The sequence below is a fragment of the Ceratosolen solmsi genome, unplaced genomic scaffold (assembly GCF_000503995.2).
Source record: "Ceratosolen solmsi marchali unplaced genomic scaffold, CerSol_1.0 scaffold47, whole genome shotgun sequence".
Taxonomy (NCBI): domain Eukaryota; kingdom Metazoa; phylum Arthropoda; class Insecta; order Hymenoptera; family Agaonidae; genus Ceratosolen; species Ceratosolen solmsi.
In genome coordinates this window covers 2907454-2929663 of record NW_011948419.1, presented here as the reverse complement: position 1 = coordinate 2929663, position 22210 = coordinate 2907454, and the positions used below count along the sequence as shown (strand labels likewise).

Below are 22210 nucleotides of genomic sequence, written 5' to 3'. Positions count from 1 at the left end.
AAAATCAAGAATAAAAACAAAATAACAACAGTAGAAGACATAATTTTCGAACTCCAGAGCTCTTTATCCCCTTAAATATAATGGCAAAGGAGCAAAGTGTGGATTTTTCGTAGTTTTTAACATCGTTGCCGTCGATTATCGAATATAAATGCGCAAAGCCTCAAATCTTGTAAATCGATGATTGCTCGTATTGACCTGTAAAGCAAAATAAAGTAATGGCAAATGGATAAAGAGCAATTGCCCTAAAAAGAAAAAAAAAAGTAAGAAAAAAGAAAATGAAGAGAGGGGAAAAAAATGTTGAAAACGCGAGCAAAACGAAAGGAAAGGAAAAGCCTCCTTTGCGAGCGCGCAATCTCTTTCGGATCTTGCGCAACGTTGTCGCTCGGTCCTCGCACGCATACAAGCTTAAGCGCCACCATACATGCACGTCGAGACAAGGTCTGCGGCATGCAAAGCAAACGTGTTGTATTTAAGGAAGTGTATATAAGGGTGTATATACACTTGCTGCGACCTGGCATGCTTATCGGAAGTTACATATCGACTAGATCGTCTACAAGGCGACCGAATGCGCGGCGATTGGGTGTCTCGTAATTGCGACACAACAATTTTCTCAGTCGTGTAGTCACGTACAGGAAGGGTCGGGGGCTTGATGAGCCCTTGATTCCCTAATATCTTTATGTGGTTCGGTGAACTGCGTGCACGTAATCAAACGCTTCCGATTCGCTTACTCTTACATTTCGCTTGACCTGCATTCGCTTGTTCGTACACATTCGCAACGATGAAGGATCGTCGTATCAAACTCGGCATTTATCGAAATATTTCCGAGGCTCTCCGACGTTTTCTTACTAATAATTCGACACATACGTCAAGCGTTATGAATAATGAAACAAATATTCATTTGCATTCCACATGAATTTATTCTTTTCTCGTTAGCGAATGTGCATACGCAAATTTATGCTACGTGGCATGCTCGCACTACTCGCTTCATTTACGTATAATAACTTGCTTACTTAACACTACATTAATACGAGGAGCACATTTCCGTATTTATGTACACGTTATATAATTAGAAAGAAGAGCGTAAAGACAAAAAGGAAGAAGAGCATTTTACCGTTTCTTTATGAGGATCTGGCTTTTCTATTCTCATTTTTTTTTCTTCTTCATGTTATTGCAAATGCTATGCAGCAGCTACGTTTCTCATTAAGTGGTCATGTTTCCTTTTGCTCCCTATTTTTCTCTTTTATTCGCTCGATAGTGCAGCCCTCGTCGTCATTGGCGTTGCCTTTCGAGCGCCAGCTTTTTGTAATTTGCGAATGGGAACGATACGATGATTAAATAATACATACACGTTTAGCTTGGTAATTTTTTTCGTATTTTATCCCGAACAGTGCTTAACAAGACTTTATACAGGCAGGATTATCGAAAAAATTTATTATATTTTATTGCTTAACGTTTTAATTATTACGGTAGCTCTAATTAATAATATGCAATTAATAAATATTCAATTGATATTCAGTGTTTTATTATCAATGGTTATAATTTTATTTTTTTGCGTTTTTCGATAATAATCACAAGGCCATTATATTTATAAATTATTCTTATAAATATAGGAATTATACGAACAATTTTTAAATGAAAAAACAATTTTTTTCTACTTATAAGTATTATCATATATATATATATATATATATATGTGTGTGCGTGTGTGCGTGTGTATGTGCGCGTGCGTGCGTGTGTGTCTCTGTGTGTGTGTATAATCGTATAGATTTTTACCTCTTAAACTGGCTATAAGAAAAATTAGAGGATAATTTTTGTACATCTCGAGCGTATAAATTCCCATTCGTTAAATATAGCTGCACTATCGAAATCATTCAATTATCATTAAAAAGAAAAAATAAGTTTTTATCGTAAAATAAGAGAAAACAACGATAGAGAAAAGTCGACTATCCCTTCTTTTTGCTTCTGCTCTTCGTTTCTGGGGCGAAGGATCCAAAAGGGTAGTACAAAGCACGAAAAAAAATGGAACAACAGCCCACTATTTTCGCACGTTTAATATGCGAAATATCTATATGATAACGATATGCTCCAAAACCTACGCTGCAAATACGTGTGTGTACGAGATATATGTACATTGAGCACCAGCAATACTATGTAGGGGGGAGATAAAGAAATATAAAGTATCATCAATAAATGTATGTACGCATGCACTGGATGGCCAGATGCACAATGCGTCTGATTTCGGTTTCAAATCTTCTTTCGTTTTCCGTCACATCCTGATACGTCACACAAGTCTCTCGATATACACGGATAATTATGTGGCGACAATGCATGCAGCTTCCTCAAGACTCACGCGAGTGCTGTACGTTGGAGGTCGTTGGACTGATCTTTATATATATTGTACTTTTATATTCTCATTGAAGATGGATGTTGTTGCGCGATTTTATTTAGTTTACTGACTCCTTTACATACATATATCTTATTAAGCTTACGTCTTGTGATTCCCGATACTTTTTTCCTTACGATAAGTATAGGTATCACAAGTCGATCAAATTATAATAAATAATACATAGACTTGAATCCTATAGTTGTCAAAATTGTATAAGTACATCTTGTCATAAAATCAAAATAACATTAGAGTATGCAATTTATAAAATAACAAAATGAAGTATTATTCTAACATTTACCGTATAGATTGAGTTTTATCCGCGCTATTCCAATATTCAAATAATATTTATCAATTTACGAGCATGTATTACGTATGCTTAGAGGCATCATACATCATGTCATTGAAAACGGATAATAATGTCAAAAAAGATTTAAATTTACTATATACCGAAGGCACTATGTACTCTGACATCACGAATTCAGTAGATTAATCGTCCGACTTTAATCGAGCGATTCTCATTAGATATTACAACCAAGATTTACGCCACGTTTATGATAATTTTCTTTTTTTTTTTTGTCCCCCTCTTTTTCTTTTAATAACTACATCGGGCAAATTAATATTATTAAGGAAAGGATTAGCAGTCTAGGAAACGTTAATGACTATGCCCTATTTGAATAAAACTGTATTAAAATGATAAACCCTTTTGCTTTATATTTGTTAATGGATTTTTATATATCAATAGGGAAATATCTCGGGATGCACAAAGCTTAATGTATGAATGAATCAAAGGATAAAAAAGAGAAAAAGTCGCGAATGAGAGCGCAAATATGATACGAGCACGTATGCAAATACGATATAAAGAAAGAGAGCTTTACCTACAAGAATAAAAAAAATTAGTGGTAAAGTTCCGAAGATACCTGAATCGAAAGTCAAATGATCGTCAATGTGAATTAACCGAGCTTCAGCGAGAAATAGAGAGAATGAGTAAAAAAAAAAAGGAAGAATGAAAAGTGCCCCATTCGACCGAACCCAATCACCTCCTATCGCATGGCCGCTACGTATTCGTGACGATGCCATTTCCGGCTCCACTGTATTTTCACAATACATACTTCTTTATTTACATATCTAATGTATTTGAAAAAACGAAGTGGAGACTTATTGGGTATATAGATGTTTTCATTTTGCTCTATCAACAGTTCCACGTCAACTCCAGACGTAAAAGAAGCAAGTATTGCATAACAAAGTATGGACAATAGTTTTAGCGTATTTGTATGTTTTTTTTTAATGCTGACGATTGAAATTTTCTTATTAAAGAGTACGAGCTTTAATTTAATGCACAAATGTTTAGGCTCGACTAGGAGATAAGAAATTTGATCGAAAATTATACTGCGAATATCTTAGTATCGTGGTGAGCTTTAACTTTCAAAGCTTTAAATTAAAAAAAAAAAACAAAAAAAAAACAAAATATCATTCTCTTAAAGACTGCAATTAACGTGATAAATTAAACAACTTTGGATGATATTTCTATTATACGTCTATTAAAAGTAGTTATGTACATGTAAGTAATTAAATTGTAAATTTGTAGCTTTAATACTTAGTGCATTTAATATTTGAATACTTTATTATTATCTTTATCTAATACTACTAAATTTAAAATGAGATTACGAGTCAATTGTCTTTAAAATTTAATTCCTCAGAGTCGTTTAAAAAAGATCCGAATAGTTTTAATTCGACGTGTCGTAGCATAAATTAGTGACACAATATGACGTTTTATACTACATTCATTTCATTTTTATTACTTTTCTTCTTTTTTTTCTCTTTTACATTATATTTTTTAAATTTTAAATAATGATCAGAAAATTTGACGTGGAATATCACATTAGCAGCGCTCTCTTGACATTTGAAATTTAAGCTCCTAATTAAAAGTGAATTGACAAATTGGCCTGGAAATTGCATCGTCATTAGTCGTCATTGATAGCGGCAGTAGTTGGTACTGTCTACCGTCATAGCACGGCATATATGCTTATAATATATGTTTATATATAGATATATGTGTGTATGCGTGGTTACGCAAAGTAATGGAGGCCCCTTTATATAAGTTCTTTTCAGGAACATATTCGTGCGCACGCGCAACGTATGCGACTTTATATATATATATGTATATATGTGTGTGTGTGTGCACACATACGTACACACAAATACATGAACACGAGCGCGCGTGTGCGCGCACACACACATACACACAAAAATGCACGTATATACGCACACGCGCATGTATGTATAACTATAGTATGTGTGCGTATATGTGCGCGCGCGCGCGTTTGTATGAAAGAGCAGCCGTCTGGCGAGATGCCAAAAACAATCGGCGTTCACGCAACGCGAACTCACAGGTGAAGGAGACTTAAGTGTTGCCTTCTCTTTTATTTTCCAATTGAGTCACTTTATGTACGCATACGCAATAGTTGTTCCTTGAGCAAATCAACGGTGTAATATAAAGTTTTTCCAATAGTCGGCCAGGGCGCGCTAAACTAGCTTCTTCATTATCTTTTCGATATTGAGAAAGCCGAATCCCTTCCCCCTTACAAATGTACATGTGCAGAATTTGTGACTTTCTCGGGCTCTCCGGTGAATTTCTATCTATTCAGCGAATGAGCTCGAGACGGAACTATTTCATGATGATAAGCACTGGATTGAATATTTTCTTAATTTTTGAAAATACAAAATTTGTGATGTATGCGATAGTAAAGTATTTTATATTTTATTAGTGCATCGTATTAAGATTATTTTGTATTGCTAGATTTTGATAAATTATTCTACTTATTGTTAATATAAATTTATTTTGTTTAAATTTGTTACTATCAAATGTATATGTCAGAACAACGCAGAAAATTCAATTATTTATTATTATAAAAATTTACTAATGCTATGATAATTAGAATTTTAGGAAATACTTCGACATTAATCAATAATAAAATTATTATTGGTAATGCCTTAATTATCCTTTAAAGTGATTCAATTTCTCATTTAAGTTTATATTATCGAACAAATTTCTCATAATATATAATACAAAATAATCTTTATGAATGATAATCTTTATGAATTATAAGGAGGAAAGTAGAAAAATATTAATGTAATTTGTATTTGTTATTTGATTTGAATATTAAATTTATTTAAGCAAGTCATGAATACAGCGCTATTTTCTGTCTTTTATCAGTAAGTGCGACGGAAATAGTCGTGAAAACAATTTTCTTGGCTCAACCATGACAGCATAATTGGATCCGTATTTTTTTCTTCTCTTTTTTCTCTCTCTTTTTTTTTTTTTTTTTTTTTTAATAATGCTTATAGATCATTTAAAAATTATACGCTGAAGAGCGAGAATAAGCTTCTCGCTCTTTGTATTATTGTGAATGGAGAATATGTGAATGAAGACATAAGGGGATAAGTATGCAAGGTGGTGAAAGGACTAGGAATACGTGACGCTATTTTTCAATATACTGTATAAGCTATATTGATAACAGAAATATTTTTTTTCTTCGGAATAATTGAGTCGAAGAACTTTTGTAGATTAAATTTTTGTAAAATCGCTTTACCACGTGCACGGTTTTATTTGAAATATACCTTATTTCATGATTATCCAAGAAATATTATGGTATTGGTAATACAGTAATACAGATATTCATATTATTGGAAGAATAAATTCTTTATGAATTATTATTTCATTAATTGTTTATGGAATGCATTATTTGTATTATTACCATCTATAAGCTTAGCAACACGTTAACACAAAACGCCATTTCATTTATTAACGAGCTCTATGGTTACCTGTCACTTATGTCCAAAGTAAAATATCTTCTTAACAAGTTAACTAACTATTTTGATTACAAAGAACAAGTAGTACCGATTATATAACTTTGTTATCTGCTTTGCCAATTAAATATACCTGACGCCTGACTCATATACAGCCCCACTCAGTTCCACCATGAATCCCAGTGTTCTATGTAAAATATGAGATAGTTGTCATCGATTTATCGAACGTTCGATTTGCAAAGAGAATACTATTGCAGCGACAGCGACGCCAGTTCTAACCAGTAAGCGAATTTACAGTTGGTAGGCTCGACAGGGCGATTTACGCTTGTTTTTGTATGCAAATAAATGCCTAAACACCTCTAAATTAAAGAAATTGAAAAATAAATGTATTTCTATGCATTATGCCCTATGGAAATTTATTACAAAGGAAAATACCTCATTGTAATATCTCTGATTCTAATAAATGATATGCATTACGCAATAATTTTTTCCTTTATAATTGTAAATTCAATTGTCTTCCTATCATGTGATTTTATAGATATTCATAAAGTGCCAGATATTTTAAAAATAGTTATATATATAAACCATCGAATCATTGAAATTGATTCATTAAGCCACAGAAATTATTATTTTTATAGTTAGATATAGATTAGTCTGCTCATGTTTTTTTTTTTTGACCTCCCTTATTTATTACGATTTTATAATTATCCAACGTTTTCATTTATCGAGTCATTGTTATTCTACTTACTAGCTAATTTATATCATATTTTTTACATTATTATTATTATTATTATTATTATTGTTATTATTATTATTATTATTGTTATTGTTGTTATTGTTGTTATTATTATTATTATTATTATTATTATTATTATTATTATTAAATAATGATAAATAATCAAAATCATTATTATAGTTTGTGTATAAGTGGCTAAACATATGTACTTGTAAATATTATTCCATTAAATTTTTTTACGCGGTGTTAAATAAATTATATAATCATTGCAAATCTGATGATAGCAAAGAGAATAAAGAATAAAACACAATTGTAAGTTCATCTTGCGCAATAGAGAATTTTTGTCACACATACACGTATCGTTATGTAATGTTGCAGCTATAGATAATAATGTGATAAACGGCAAGTGTATTACACTTTATATGTAAAACAAGTGCATAATTATTCCCATTAAAACTTTACCAAGTTCTACATTGCTTCCATTTCTATACAACTAGTGCATTCTAAAATAATTTCATCCGATTTACAATAATTAATTGCAAACTAACCCGAATAATTCAGATAGCTCAACATTTTGCTTGATTAAGATTTTATTACACAACGACAAACGAACCAAGGCTTTTTGCATTCAAGCAAATTATTCACTCACAGCATCATAATCGTTCTCAAATACGCGGCAAAATATATCACTTTGAGATGCCATTGCAATTAAGATGTTACTCCCACGAGATTGGTTTTTGCTATGTCCAGCGACCGCAATCGCCCTCTGCTCAGCTTTTCTCCTGCACTTATCTGGATCGCAATGGCGATTTGATTCTATAGTCGCCTTGGACGTCGGTAAGTTTGGTGATTTAGGTGTCGGGAAATTAAGAGTCTGAGTTTTCTATACGATTACAGCAAGTACTTTCTAGGATGTTTATCAGCAAAGTCCAGGATTTTACATTGAATTTTATTATCATTCGATGTCCTATCGTAAGTGCGATCGAAGTATCCATTTAAACTTTGACCTATCTCAATGGCTAATTACTTGTCATTCAATATATACGAGTCAACATTTATATATTTAAAATTAATTAAGTTTGGTATTACGAAAGAGATGATATATACTATTAAAGATGCACAATTATATTGCGAAATTGACGATAAATTCGTTTTCGGTAAAAATATTCTCTCGTTAAAGTAAATTAAGTAAGTAATTAACCGAAAATAAATTAAAATTCAAGCGTAAATATCACACACAATTAGTTATTTAGTTATATATTTTTATAGTTATATATAATTAGCAATATTTAGTTTATGATTAGCAATATTTTATTTTAAATCTTAAAAGATAGTCGTTGAATTATTTACTATTACTGGCAATGTGATTTGTTCATTGTTTTATTATTATATAAATTATGAAGAATATTAATGATACATAATTAGTTTGCACTTATTGATTTAAAATATCGATATAATTTTTCTTTTCTTAACATGGACATTGACAATACTTGTTTGTTAACATGTATGTGCGTGTACGCGCACATGCATTTACATGAAAATGTATGGAAGTATTTGAAAAATTTTTTTTATCTCGCATAAGAATTTAAAAATTTTTTTAATCTCGAATTTATTTCGTCGCAATATTTCACAATATATACAAAGAATGTAATTTTAAAAAATTCAAATAAATTACGTTGAGTATAATTGCTAGATAGCATCGATAAATTAACGAAACAATAATTTAAATTAACCAGCAAGTTTGGATAATACTTTCTCAACCAGCGACAACAGAAAGGCAGCCTAAACTTACAAGGTCATAGTGGAAAGTGCGCGCAGCGAAGAAGTAAGTTTTCACGAGGCGACAGCTTTGGTTCAGTGACAAGTGACTTGCGCAAGCTCTCCTTTATGACTTGTCGCTCTAAAGCTACTTATCTCCGATCGCGCGCAATCTTAATTTTTTTCTTGCCATCACCTCACCTATTTTGGATTTGACTGCTTTTAGTTTAATCTTTATAGTACCCGTTGATTAAGTAGTTGACGAAGTATTTCTAAATAAAGAATTAAGAGCTTTTATTCTTTGAAGGGTATTTAATTTTGGATTTTGACAGAAATATTAGGTTTTAATTAATCGCGTATCTTGATTATTGCACTAGAGTTTTAAATATTAATATGGACAATAGGGACAATTTTTAGTCGACTCGTAAACCGCCACTCATACATATATTTATGTATACGTATATATTTTGACAAAGTCATTTTCTGCTATTAACTTTTTATCCCAGATGTGCAGTTTTCGACGAAATTATTTCACTGGAAAAATGTTAGTTTTATGATACATTAACACTAGGTGTATGTGAAAAAGTGAACAATTTAATGTTCTAAATAGAATTACATTTCCTCATTCGATATTAATATTTACATTGAGAATGAAGCCATTTCATCAAGCTGGCAATATTAATGAACCTAACAATCTAAACTAATCGATCGATTATAGATTTTCTACATGATGTTTATATTTATTTAACTTTCATTTGATCAAATGATGGTTTACTTTATTTACCAGCCGTTTCCTTTTTTTATGCTTGCAATTCGCAAAAGAGAAGAAGAATTTTGCTCTGATAAAAAATTAACGAGGAATATTTCATGTTATGAAGAGAACTGGGTAAAAATCATATTAACAACGATAAAAGTATGGCAAGCATTGAACCTTATCACTAGTTGAAAAACGAATGGAGGAATGAAATGTGTAAATAAAAATATAGGCGAAATAAAAATATAAAATGAAAACGACAGACGGATGGAAGGGGGCGCATATCCAGCTCACTAAGGAGTATTTTGACTTTTTTTTTTTTTTTTATTTATTTTCGCTGCTTTTTCTCGAGGAGCTTAACTTTTTAAAAGCTCGTTGGCTATAAGAAAAGGCACCAGATAAAATGCACGAAAATGAAGAATAGGGAGATAGAAAATGTTGCATTGCCAAGAGACGGAGGCTTTTAACGATTAATTTCATGAAATTTCCTTCGAAATAACCGGATAATTATTTACAATATCCGCTGAAATAAAGTTGATAATTACTTTTCTTTTCTTTTTTTTTTTTTTAGAAGCGAGAGAAAGGGATCGAGAGGGAGAGAGATGAGAAGCGATATCCGTATGGATCTAGAGACCAGTATGAATTGTAATATTTATCTTATACTTTTATTTCACTATGACAAAGTTCGACAAATTTAAAAAATAATTTGCTCAAACCTATATAAGAATTTTCATGAAATAGATTTTTATTTTCAATCGCATTCTTTTAAATTTAATGTCATAAATTTGCATTTTGATATTTAGAATCTTATGTATTATTACAAATACACGTATTTTTAATTTTTTGTTTCACGCAGTATTTTACGAATTTTCATTTTATCGTTAAATATTTTTGCTTACTTTCGCGACGATGAATTCTATTTCTTTTCTCACTAACTCAGTATTCGGATCTTTCAAAAGATCGAGAGAATGTGTTGTCAAATATTAAATTTACGCAGAAGGAATTTGAGAAGAATTTCATTTCAACTTTTTTATATTATCAATTTTTCGAATTGCTTCTGGTATATAATAATGTACTACATTATTTTACAATATGCGTTTGAAAATATTTCGATCAATATTTTCATTTCTATATTTAATATTATATAATATATAATAAACTTGTGATTAAATTTTATCAATAAACTATTAGGACCAAAGATAAGAAATAAGGAAATCTTTTAAATTACCAACACTGCTATTATTAATTACCAATATCGTCCTTCAACATTAATTACAGCAGTAGACATATTTTTCTGTGGTCTAAGGTGTGAAAAATGCGACAATAGTGGATTACTCAAGTAAATACTGCAAGTGCTAATGAAATGACCACGGATATAATTAATTATATCAATAATTTGCAACATGAATTTTCTATTAGTGATATATGTAGAATAGCTCATTGATAATTTCAATCACATTAATTACTAATTATATTTTCAATCTTCCCCAATTTTATTGCAAAATAATGTTGTGCAATTTGCAATAGTTGTGTTGGGGACCACATTATACTATGACTCGAAGGAAAAACTGTGTTGAGAGTGAACAATGAACTTTATCAGATATTCTTCACTTATAATACATCAGAAATTTAATTCTAAAATATTTATCGTTGCAATTTTTCTATTCTGCGTCCTTCGATTGTCCCCATTTTGTTCATTTTGTATGCAGCGTCGACGTTAGGTCGTCGCGCGCCGATTTCGACACGTCAATTAAGTAGAACCCGCGTAGACGCGCAACTCCACGCATACAGGCGCACTAATGTAAAAGCATATTTGTGTATTGTGACTGCACATTGTGCTTTCAATAATAAAACAATCGCATAAGTAACGTACGATTCTGTTCACTCGTGGTAAAAAAAAAAATAAAAAAATAGTGACGAAAGGAGTGATAGATGGAAAATATGTGCGTCACGTATGGTTTTGGGATTGATGAATGTTTGCGTTGGAGATTTTTTAAAATCTACTTGTTGTCTGTAAATTTCATTTATTCTGTTATGGCACATTGTCAGTCTTTGTCGTGCAGTTTGGCGAGAAAATCGCCCAATTAAGTTTCATTTATTCAAGCGTAAAATAGAATCTGCATTTACATCGAAGAGATTCTTCGGCTGCATTATTTGGCTGAGCTAAGTAAACGGATGTATTCACTAAAAATTTGTGATAAGGTGTGTGTGTGTGTGTGTGTGTGTGAGTGAGTGAGAGAGAGAGAGAGAAGTAACAATTGTGATAATAAATGTGAATTCATATTTAGAGAAGTAGAATGCCGAAGTGTTTTCACGCGATGTGTCATGAAACAAATACACGTAAAAAAGAAAAGAAAAGATTGCTCATTCGGCTGAGCACACGTTTTTCTCATTGCAACGAATTATACATTTATAAAAGTATGTGCATTGGCATTCGTGTGCACGTGAGCGTGTATTCATATATCAAATATATCTGAATACGTTTACACCATAATCAGCGTTATAATTTATGTATAAAGAGAGGTATCTTTACGTTTATGTACACTCAATGGTATTTTATACATGTCGTTGAATTTATTTCTCTATTTATTTCTTAAACACGATTATAAATCTTTAATTCATGTATGAAAGGTGTAGTTATGGTTGTATGCGTGAGCTTATTTATGCGTAGCTTCATCCGTTAGTATTGCGTGGGCATACACGCGTGTAACTATGCCGCGCGTGCAATAAACATCATTTGTTTCCATTAACCTGAAAAAGAGATGCGCGTGTCTTTGAGAGGACACGCGTATGGCGAGATATAATGCGAAGGTGGAAGAGGAGGTGGAGAAGAGTTGGTGGAAATAGACACAAGTTATACGGCTCTGTATTTGTGTTGCCTGTGATTGTGTATGAGTATTAAGTTACAGCATTCGTAGCCATAATGAGCCATCTGCGCTGTTTCTTTTTGTCAACGTGTAATTTTCCTTTATCGTTACTTGGGTTTTTCCGATTTGATTGTAATTCGATAAAGAGTTTGCTCCCGTTTCTTTAAATTCGCGTTTTTCTTTAATTGTGCATTGGACACACGTCTTTGCTCGTCGGGAAATGTTTTCTCGAGTGACTGGCGTCTCAATTTTCGCTGACAGCGGTCATTCACGCCTCTGACTTCCAATCTCAAGGAGCAGTGACGCCCACTACGTTCACGCCATCGATGACGAGGAGAATTCGGAATTTTTTGTCAGGGCCCCGACATAATCATATAACAAAATGAAAAAGAAAAAAAAAGGAAAAAAGTCGAAATATTCTTTGACTCGAGTATTTTCATTTAGTTATTTCGAAGTGAGAAATTACATCACATATCAATAATATACAACTTTGTGTCATTGAAAGCTATTATTATGTAATACAAGGGCATGTAAATTTAAAATTTCTTTTTACACGAAAACAAGGTGAAAGTGTCATACATATTTCCCCCTTCTTAATTTTTTATCCGTAATGTTTAAATGTTTCCGTAATACATATATCCAATTATCCAAGGTATGAATATTTTTTAATTAAATAAACAATAAATTTTATGTTGTTTTAAAAGGAGAAAGGTGATTTATGATTCGAGAGCGCGACTTAATGAATTTTTGACAGTCGCAATTCCTATAAAATCATGAATACCATTGATTGTTTTATCGCAGACTCTTTTGCTTTATGGCTGCTGATATATTAAAAAATAAAAAGTACATTTGAGTGTTACTTTTAAAGTATATATTTTGATCGCAGATCGAGTTTTAAATAAATTCTACACATTATAAAAAATATATCAAACTGATTATTTACAATCAATGGTATTCGTTATAAGAGAAATCGTTCACTTAATGATAACTCTGAAAAATGCTAAAAAAACTAATTAATAAATTATTAGGTTGTAAAAAATATTTGAGTTTTGTGTTAAATACTTACAACTCTCGATTTCGATATTACATAATTGTCGATCCATAGGGAAATATTGAAGATTCATCGGACATGATGCTGTGATTGTTAATCTGTAAATAGGGAGTAAAAGTAGAATTATTATAAGAGGTTATTTTAATTTAACAAATGTTTCATAATGCTTTACGCAAAACTTTCGTTTTAAATCTTATAACCGAGTGTCATTACTTTCCTTATGATAAAATTTAATTTTAATTTATCAGAAATTTAATGTAATAAAATACTAGATAAGTTATAGCAACGTAAATGGATAATTATCAGAATTTATTTATTGCCTTATTAATGTGACATTTTATCGTTCTATAATATTTCTTTATATTATCATTTTACCAACTACAAAACAATTGAATTTCAACTTATGTAGTATCTAATTATATCTTGATAATCGCATAATGAACGAGTGTAAGGATTATTACTGCTTCAACTTTGGCAATTAATTGTTACTGTTCGTCCGGATTAAAAATGTAATTCGATATACTAATCGAAATATCTTATATAATATCGTACAATGCATACGTTTGTCAAGGGGCTTAGAGATGGGAAACACTTGAAGGAAAAACGCACGAATCTCCGCTAATAAGACTTGGTTTCTGTCGTTTAATTTAGCCATTTAAAGTTTGGTTGATCCTAGCCGGTTTAGCTCATTATTTCTATGACACAGCTTTTTGTTGCATTACGGATTGAATTAAAATGCTGCTATTAGAAGTTATCGCTTATGCATACTAATTTTTGAGTTGTTATGCCCTTTTCCGGTTATAGGGGACCGATGTGACGAGTAGTCTCGACGAGCATATTGACGACAACAAGTGGGTAATTAGATTATTTTGGGTCAGACTTATAGTTTAAAGTCGTTTAATGACGGTTTCATTCTTTCTTGACGGTCGTCACTTTGGTTTCAGATTTATTTCTATATGCAAATAAATATTTAATATCGAAGTATATTTTTAATGTTATTCGAGCAATTTGATTTTCAACTGTCTTCTTACGGAATTTTATAGCTATATTGTTTATGATTAGATAATAATGTAGGTAAATTTTTATATACACATGCGAAGTATTTGTATTTAATATAAAAATAATTTAGTTTATAATATTTTCTGCTGCTGCGGAATTTAAAAGCTATAGATTAAAACAATAGATTATTAATAACAATTTAATTTCTATGAATAATGAAAAAACTTAAATACATTATAATGAACAATGGGTTTAGCAATATGAATATTACCGTATTTTTCAATATATTTCTTAGGTGCATGAATATTGCGAAATTAAATATTATTCTTACTGAATTATTATTATTTCGTCTTTTTTTTTCTTCTTTTTTCTTCTTCTTTTTTTCTTTTTTTTAACGATGTATTTCAGTCTTCATACTTCTTAACTAAGAATACTAGCCAATACTAGTTGAAAATAAAAGTATAAGTAGTGTAATGTAGAGTTTTCAGTAATTTTAATGATAGGGTTATGTTTAGATTGACGATCAATAATGAAAAGTCTCCGTAAATCCTTAATCATTAATGTAAATAGCATTGAATGAGTATAGCTTGGGGCACCATAAACTCCTGAAAGACAATCTAATTTAGCGTTTGTTCTTGATTTCGAGGGCTCGACGTTTATGAATCGCTACGCTTATGCATCATGTGCAATTTTCCGCTTGGTTATAATTTCGTTGGAAATTACAAGTCGCTCGCTCACTTTGCATTTAACGACCCTCCGAGCTTGCAAATATTCCGTGAAGCCATATCACCCGTATACGTCCCAGCCGCTAATTTTATCAGTATTTTAATAGGCCCTGCCCCAGACTATCGAGAGCATTTACGTTATAGGAGGAGCGAGGTTGCGCGGGTATGGGATAGATCGATGATGAAAGTTGCTCTTAGTTGGAGATATTGAGAGAATTCAAACTAGATGAGCGTCTAAATAGATAAATGGATAGATAAGTTATGTATATAAATATGATTGTACATGGTAGAAAGATCAATTTTTATAAGATTCATTTGTGTGATTAATCGATGGGCATTGGGAGGGAGGCAAAGAGAAATATGCAATAAGAAATATTTCGATACTGATACGTGACCTTTTACAAATGTTTCAATATCAATATAAAAATAACAATATAAGAATATAATTACTTTTAAAACTGAATTAACAATAATATTACAAAATTTCGATGAAAATTTCTATTAATGGATAATTCAGGACGATCTATCATTAGAAATTAACATTGAAATTCAGGAAAAACGTTTGTATTCCAAAATTTTCAAACTTGGTAAAGAAGTTGATGCAACATTAATGCAATAGTATTTCTCCTGCTCGAAGTGATATATATATATATATATATATATATATAGTATTGTGCTTTCTTTAATAGAAAATTTGCATTATATTTCCTTATTTTAGTTCTGTAACATTATTCTAGTACAATCACAGCTTCGCAATGCGCAGCTTTAAATTAATATAAAACTTTTCTATGCATAATTCATGCTGTATATCGTTGGATTTCTGCTTAACAATCATGTACTGGTTTTCTGTTTTTTCTTTCGAATAAACAATTAGTCAAACCATAAGATTAAACGTTGATATATATATATATATATATATATATATATATATACATTTTTAATAGATAAAGATACCATGAAGATAAGATGAAACGTTTATATAATATATTTGTAATTATTTTATATTTGATTATTCATTAGATTTTTAATGATTGTCTTAATCATGTCTTAATGATTATTGGTATTTAATGCAAAAAATAAAAAAAAAACCATAAAATCCTTATTGGGCGTCTCGATATTACGATATTAAGTATTTTAAAGAAGCTGTATGATTAATAATTACAGTAGTTTTGTGCTCGTTTCATTAGATCTTCCATTTAAAAATCCAATACGTTAAAAACAATGGAAAATAAAATTCTGTCATAAATATTTTTTATTAAGTAATTAAGCGCAATTTTTTTTTTATTTAAAAAAAGTAGCAATATTTAAAATCTAGATTGACATTTATAAAAGTAATTGTTATATTCTATTTTGAAGATATTTAGTTATACGGGGATTTTAATGAATAGACAGATAATCCTGCAGAATCTCTTTAAAAGACCTTTCCAATCGAATGGTTCGCAAATGAGAAAATGAGAGCAAAATTTTACAAGCATTTAAATATAATTTAATTTTTAAATAGAATATAATTATGCCTTATTATGCAATAATATATTATTTAAAGAAATGGAAAACTATTTCCATACATGGAAATGATTTTTTGAGTTCGAAACGATCATCAAATAGAATTTTCAATGAATTAATGAATTTCATTGATCAAGTAAATGAAATTGAGAGAAATGAAAAGGAAGGGTAGCAATATAATAATGTAGTAGAGTGACAGCAATGGGCTAAAAATAAAAAGAGATTGCCAATCCAATCAAAATTAAGTTTCCAGGATGGTAGAAAAGTGTTTACAATTTGTTCGAATGGTCATTGTTACATAAATCACGGTGCATTGACCAATAAATAAGCGGGTTTAACAATAAATAATCTAATATTTTCAGCAAGATATTTCATTTCTGTACGTAGGTAATTTGAAAAGAAAAGTTTAGGGCTAAATAATACGTTGAAGTATATAAATACTTTAAAGGTAAGTACTAAGTACTAAATAATCAAAGTAGAAAATACTTGGATAGGTCTGAAACTGTTCTCTTCCGAGTGTCTCACTTCTATTTATTTATTTATAGTATGTATATATTATTTAATCGTAGTTGATATTTGCCGTTGCTTGAATAACTTTGGAAGTTTGAATATAAAAGTTTTCAAGGGACAATCCGAAATAAAAGAAACTTTAACCCTTTAACTTTTTTGTATTATGAACATTTATAAAATTCTATTTAACAACATATTGTTTGATATTACACGGATTTTCTTAACTTTCATAAAGTATATTATTATCCTTTATATCTGCCGGTATGCATGACAAATGTTGATAACTTTCAATGAAAAATAATGCCCTTTGAACAAAATTAAAAAGGCCCCTTCCAAGTGCAATTGTTATAGTCTTTTATATTAATATGGAACGTCTTTCACAGAGTTGTCTCACAAAATACCCAGTACCTCTTATTCGCAAATATTTTGCACAGCAGCGCCAAATCGTGTAAATTATCTCAAAGGTAATTCCCATATCTCCGTTTGCTTTTAGCCGTTTTCCTATTGACTAGCATCGCCGGCTTTATTTTGCCCACCTCTGAAGATAACCGGCCACTCCAATGCCATTTTCCATACTTTTCCGCCTGACGGATCTGCTCGTCTGCACACCTGTCGGAAAAGCGGCACCAACACTACCGTTGTTGTCGAGGGATATATAGGAGCTTCCTTTTTATCTTCACTCTATCGTCAATGCCACTCGAGTGCCTCGTGACACTGCCAGACGCCGCTTATTCTTTACCATATTTTATACAGCGATTATCTGAGTTCCTTCCTTGCGTTCGCCTACGGTATGTTGAAAAGTTAAAGGAATTTCTATCGATGTGGTGAGGTTTGTTATAACGTCGATGATTGTTGTGCTAATTAGACTTAGCTGTTGCATTTGTTGTGGAAAAAATGGCCACTGCATTACCGGAATGTAGATAAGACGAATGAAAAAATTTTCTAAAAAGCCTGTTAAGTGAGGCTAATGTATAACGAAAGAATTTTTCATTCGAATTTTTAGTCGAATATTTTCTGCGAGTTTGGTAGGCCATTAAGATGTTTAAAATCAATAGTACATAGAATTTGTCAAGAGATAGAAATATATAGATAATATATTTTTGCCTTTGTATAATGATGAAAGGATTGTATGATTTTTATCTTATAAATCTCCGTCGTGTCTTTGGCAGTAAGATGAGTCGGAGTTATGCAATTTTTGCCATTCGGATATCTGAATATTGCCAATTTAATTATTGAATATATGTGGTATTCGTTGAAATTTTCACATCGTACAATCAACACTAGGCCTTCGGGTATTTTTTTTTTTTGTAATATCCAATCGAAACTTCGAGTTTCTCGCAGTTCTATCGCATCTTTGGAATTGAGTCGTGTAAAGCCAACGCTTTACGTTATTGAATTTAAAAATGGCAATTAAAGGTAATTTTATTTCCCGATCGAATAGTTTTATATATCGGCTTGCATCTACGATCTTGTTATAACGTATCACGTAGTGGCGCTAGTCTGGCGCAAGTGTAAGACTTTATTACCATTCGTCTCGTGAGTTAAGTTTTGAGCTTCTCGAGCGAGGAATGAAAAACACGAGAATCATTTGCGATCAGGAGCACGAATTTCCTCGGTGAATTGCCGCGGTACTTTACCGTTTTACGAGCTTGAAAAAATCGCTCTCCTATTTCCTTTTGGCTTCCCTTAAAATGGCGTACATTCTCCTCTTATCCCCTACAGCGCCTCCCCCCCCCCACACCCCCCACACCGCCCAGCAAATGGTGCACTTTCCGAGTCGTCTAGCGATCTAACGGAGCTGATACACGCGAAGTTCGATGGCTTGACGAATCGTTCGATCCTGCTCTTCCTTGAAAAAAAAAATATACTAACTGCACTTGGAACTCCTTAATATTTTGTGCCTCGTCAACTATTTCTTTTCTTTTCTTTCTTTTTCTTTTTAGATTATCCAGTAAGGCTTATTCAAACTGCGTATAAGAACTAATGATGTTATTCACTGAAAATGCCATCAATTATTGAGTTGGTTGCTTAGATTTGGAAAAGCTTACTGAAGGTTGAATTAAAGCATCTTAGCTGTTGAAAAATATTTAATTATTACACAATTTTTTCTTAAATATCTTTTTAACCCTTGATATTTTAATGCAAAATTAGAGAAGCGTATTCTAATGTCATAGGCTAACAAATGCCAAATACGATAAATATTTCTTTCTCAAATAGTTATTTATTTATACGTTTATCGAACTATGTACGTAATAAAATTTTTTATTATTTTATTTAATAGAGAACGTAAAAATAATAGATAAATAATATAGAAGAGTAAAAATAGTAGATGGCTATGAAAGTGGGAACAATCTAAATTTTGATAATGGAATTATAAAGTTATAAAACAACTAATTGTATTTTCAATCATATTAGTGCAAAGATATATCATTTATTTTTCAACTTTTATTATTTATAACATTTATTACAGACATACATGTATATGTAATAAAATTGCTTGCAATATCAATTAGTTGTTTTTAAAAAATTTGATTAACAATTTCGCTAAAACATGAAACGTTACAGAAAGACACTAAAAATTAATAATGCATATTTCGTTATCTATCCTCCTCGTATAATAATGTCTATCTCAAACTCTAAGGAGAATATATATTTTATTTTAAATAAGATGAAATTAAGCTGATGAGGGACACAGATGAGGGAAAGAATTTATACCGCATTAAGCTATGCGGTAAAGATCAGCTACAAATACCGTACGACACGAGAAAAGGTAAATAAGTAAGTACCCGAGCGTACGTTTCAATAGCGCTTAAAAATTATTCGCTTTCCCGTCCTTGTTGGTTGACGGTCTCTTTTAAGGGAATCCTTGCTATTCACTTTATACCTTTCCGTTAAATAGTCGCATACTAATGAAGAGCGTATAGTCTGGCCTACTTCAGGAGATTTTTAATTAGCAGGCAGTAAGCATTGGGCATTTAGCTTGTCGAGAACAATGTAAGCGTTTATCTCCTTTCCCAAAGTTGCTACGTATTTAATATTAGCATTTTTATGAAGTTGCTATTTATTAGAAAATGTGAATATGTTACGATAAACTATGGCCAAATTCATTGCTCCGCTGCACATCATATTAAAGTTCATATTAATTTATGTATGATTTCTAATATCAACATTTACTTATACAGCCATGTAATTTTATCAGATCTCTTAACTGAAAATTTCATCCAAGAAAATTTTTAGCAATATTACTACTGCCTCACATAAAAATATAATAGGATTGATTCTAAAACACATTCATTAGAAGTGTGATAATAATTTTTGTTAAATTCATCCTTAATCCACAATATTTTACGACTAATTTTATCGTAAATCTGTAATAATTGATCTCTTTCATAATGTCTATTTTATTTGAAATAAAAATATTTATTTACAATTGTGTTAAAATATTTTTTTATTTTCATAAGCACTTTTGCCTTAACGATTAATTTATTCATACATTAATACTTATTATCATATATGTTTATATATCGAGGTCTTAACTTATAATAATATAAAGTAAATACAATTTACTTAGAAATTTTGCATTATTCATGTCATAGAATCGGATAAAAAATTTTTAAAAAATTTCATTTTTCAATGCATTTGTATGTTTAAAAAAATTTTTTAAAGAAATGTTTATAAACAATTTTATATTTTGTTAATTTATCTGTATAGTATATGCTTTATTGAAAACATTGAAACTACATACGTAATTACTTTGATATAATTATTGTATACAATTTTTATAATGTATTTTATGGGCAATAAAAATTTTTTATGTTATCATTTCTTTCATCATTTGTCTCACAAAGGAATTTTTGCAAAAACAAGTTAATCTTAGACAGATAGTGCACATTAATGTTTTGTTTATCGTTTAAATATAATAATTTGAAATTTAAAATAACGTTATCTATAAATTTTATATTTTGTACTGCAATGTAAATAGAAAATATATCTTCCTAATACAAATTTTTTTTTCGTACTTTGCACTGTAAATCGAAATTATCGATTTAGTCGTGAATATTTTATATTCTGCAATTTTATAGAAAATTTATTTATAATTATTCACTACTAAGTATTAAACAAAAAAATTGTATTTTACTTTCATTTTAAAACCTTTAAAAATTAAATAGATAGAAAAATAAGTTTTCTTTTAATCAAAATAGCATATGATATCAATAAAACTATACAAATATAATTGAAGTATTTTCTAAAAATATTTAAATTTTCCATGATAAATTTAGTGACTTTAAAGAAAATTGTTTGTATAATTTATTTGTATAATAGGTTTGTTGATAAACCAATGCGACGATCAACTCAAGTATAAAAATAAAAGACTTTTATGAAAAAGAATAAACGAAGATAAAATAATAATCGTGATCAGGCAAATTCACCGACTACAATATTATATTCTAAATATTCTTGTGACAAAAAATCTGAATGTGACAGATATATAAGAATAAATAATAATATAGTATACTTTGTTCCCATGAAAATCTTAAATATTGAACATTGAATCATAATATTGAACATCCCAAATTTGTAAACATTTTTAAATTATGACATATTTTTTACTATAATAAAATATCATTGGCTTAGATTGGAAATTTTACTTTTGAATCTTAAAAGTTAATTTGAATGATATTTATTAAATAGTAACTATTAAAAAATTATTCTATTTTTTTTCCCAATAAACTAATTTAATTGATAATGTAAACCGTAAGAAATCTAAAGAACGATAATATGATTTTTTTGTCGCATAAATGTATATTCTGATTATATAATTTTTTAAACTTGATCTGAATTTGATTGTATTTACATTTAATTTCCTCTTGTCTTGTTAGTTGTATTATTTTATAAACAACTACATTATCATGACTCGAAATGTAAGAAATATTCTGAAAGTGCATGGCTTTAGGGTTGGTTAAATCGCATAACGCAAGATTACTTTCTCAAAGTTGTTGTTACTATTCCAATATTATACGCTTCGTTGATGTTTTATATTTTATATTCTTGAGCTTAGATTTTCTCTGCCCTTTAATCATTTCTGTTTCGTTTAGTTACTTGAGACACTACGT

General features: G+C 30.3%; 1 protein-coding gene across 6 annotated transcripts in view; it reads right to left on the bottom strand.

Annotated features, from left to right (window-relative positions):
- The window catches only part of Rdl (Resistant to dieldrin), a 236832-nt gene that overhangs the window by 59170 nt on the left and 155452 nt on the right, over positions 1–22210 (bottom strand). For all 6 annotated transcript variants that reach the window (XM_011497464.1, XM_011497468.1, XM_011497465.1 and 3 more), the window contains exon 5: positions 13375–13457. In XM_011497464.1, the coding sequence (XP_011495766.1) occupies positions 13375–13457 (83 nt within the window). The remainder of the gene's footprint in view (positions 1–13374; positions 13458–22210) is intronic.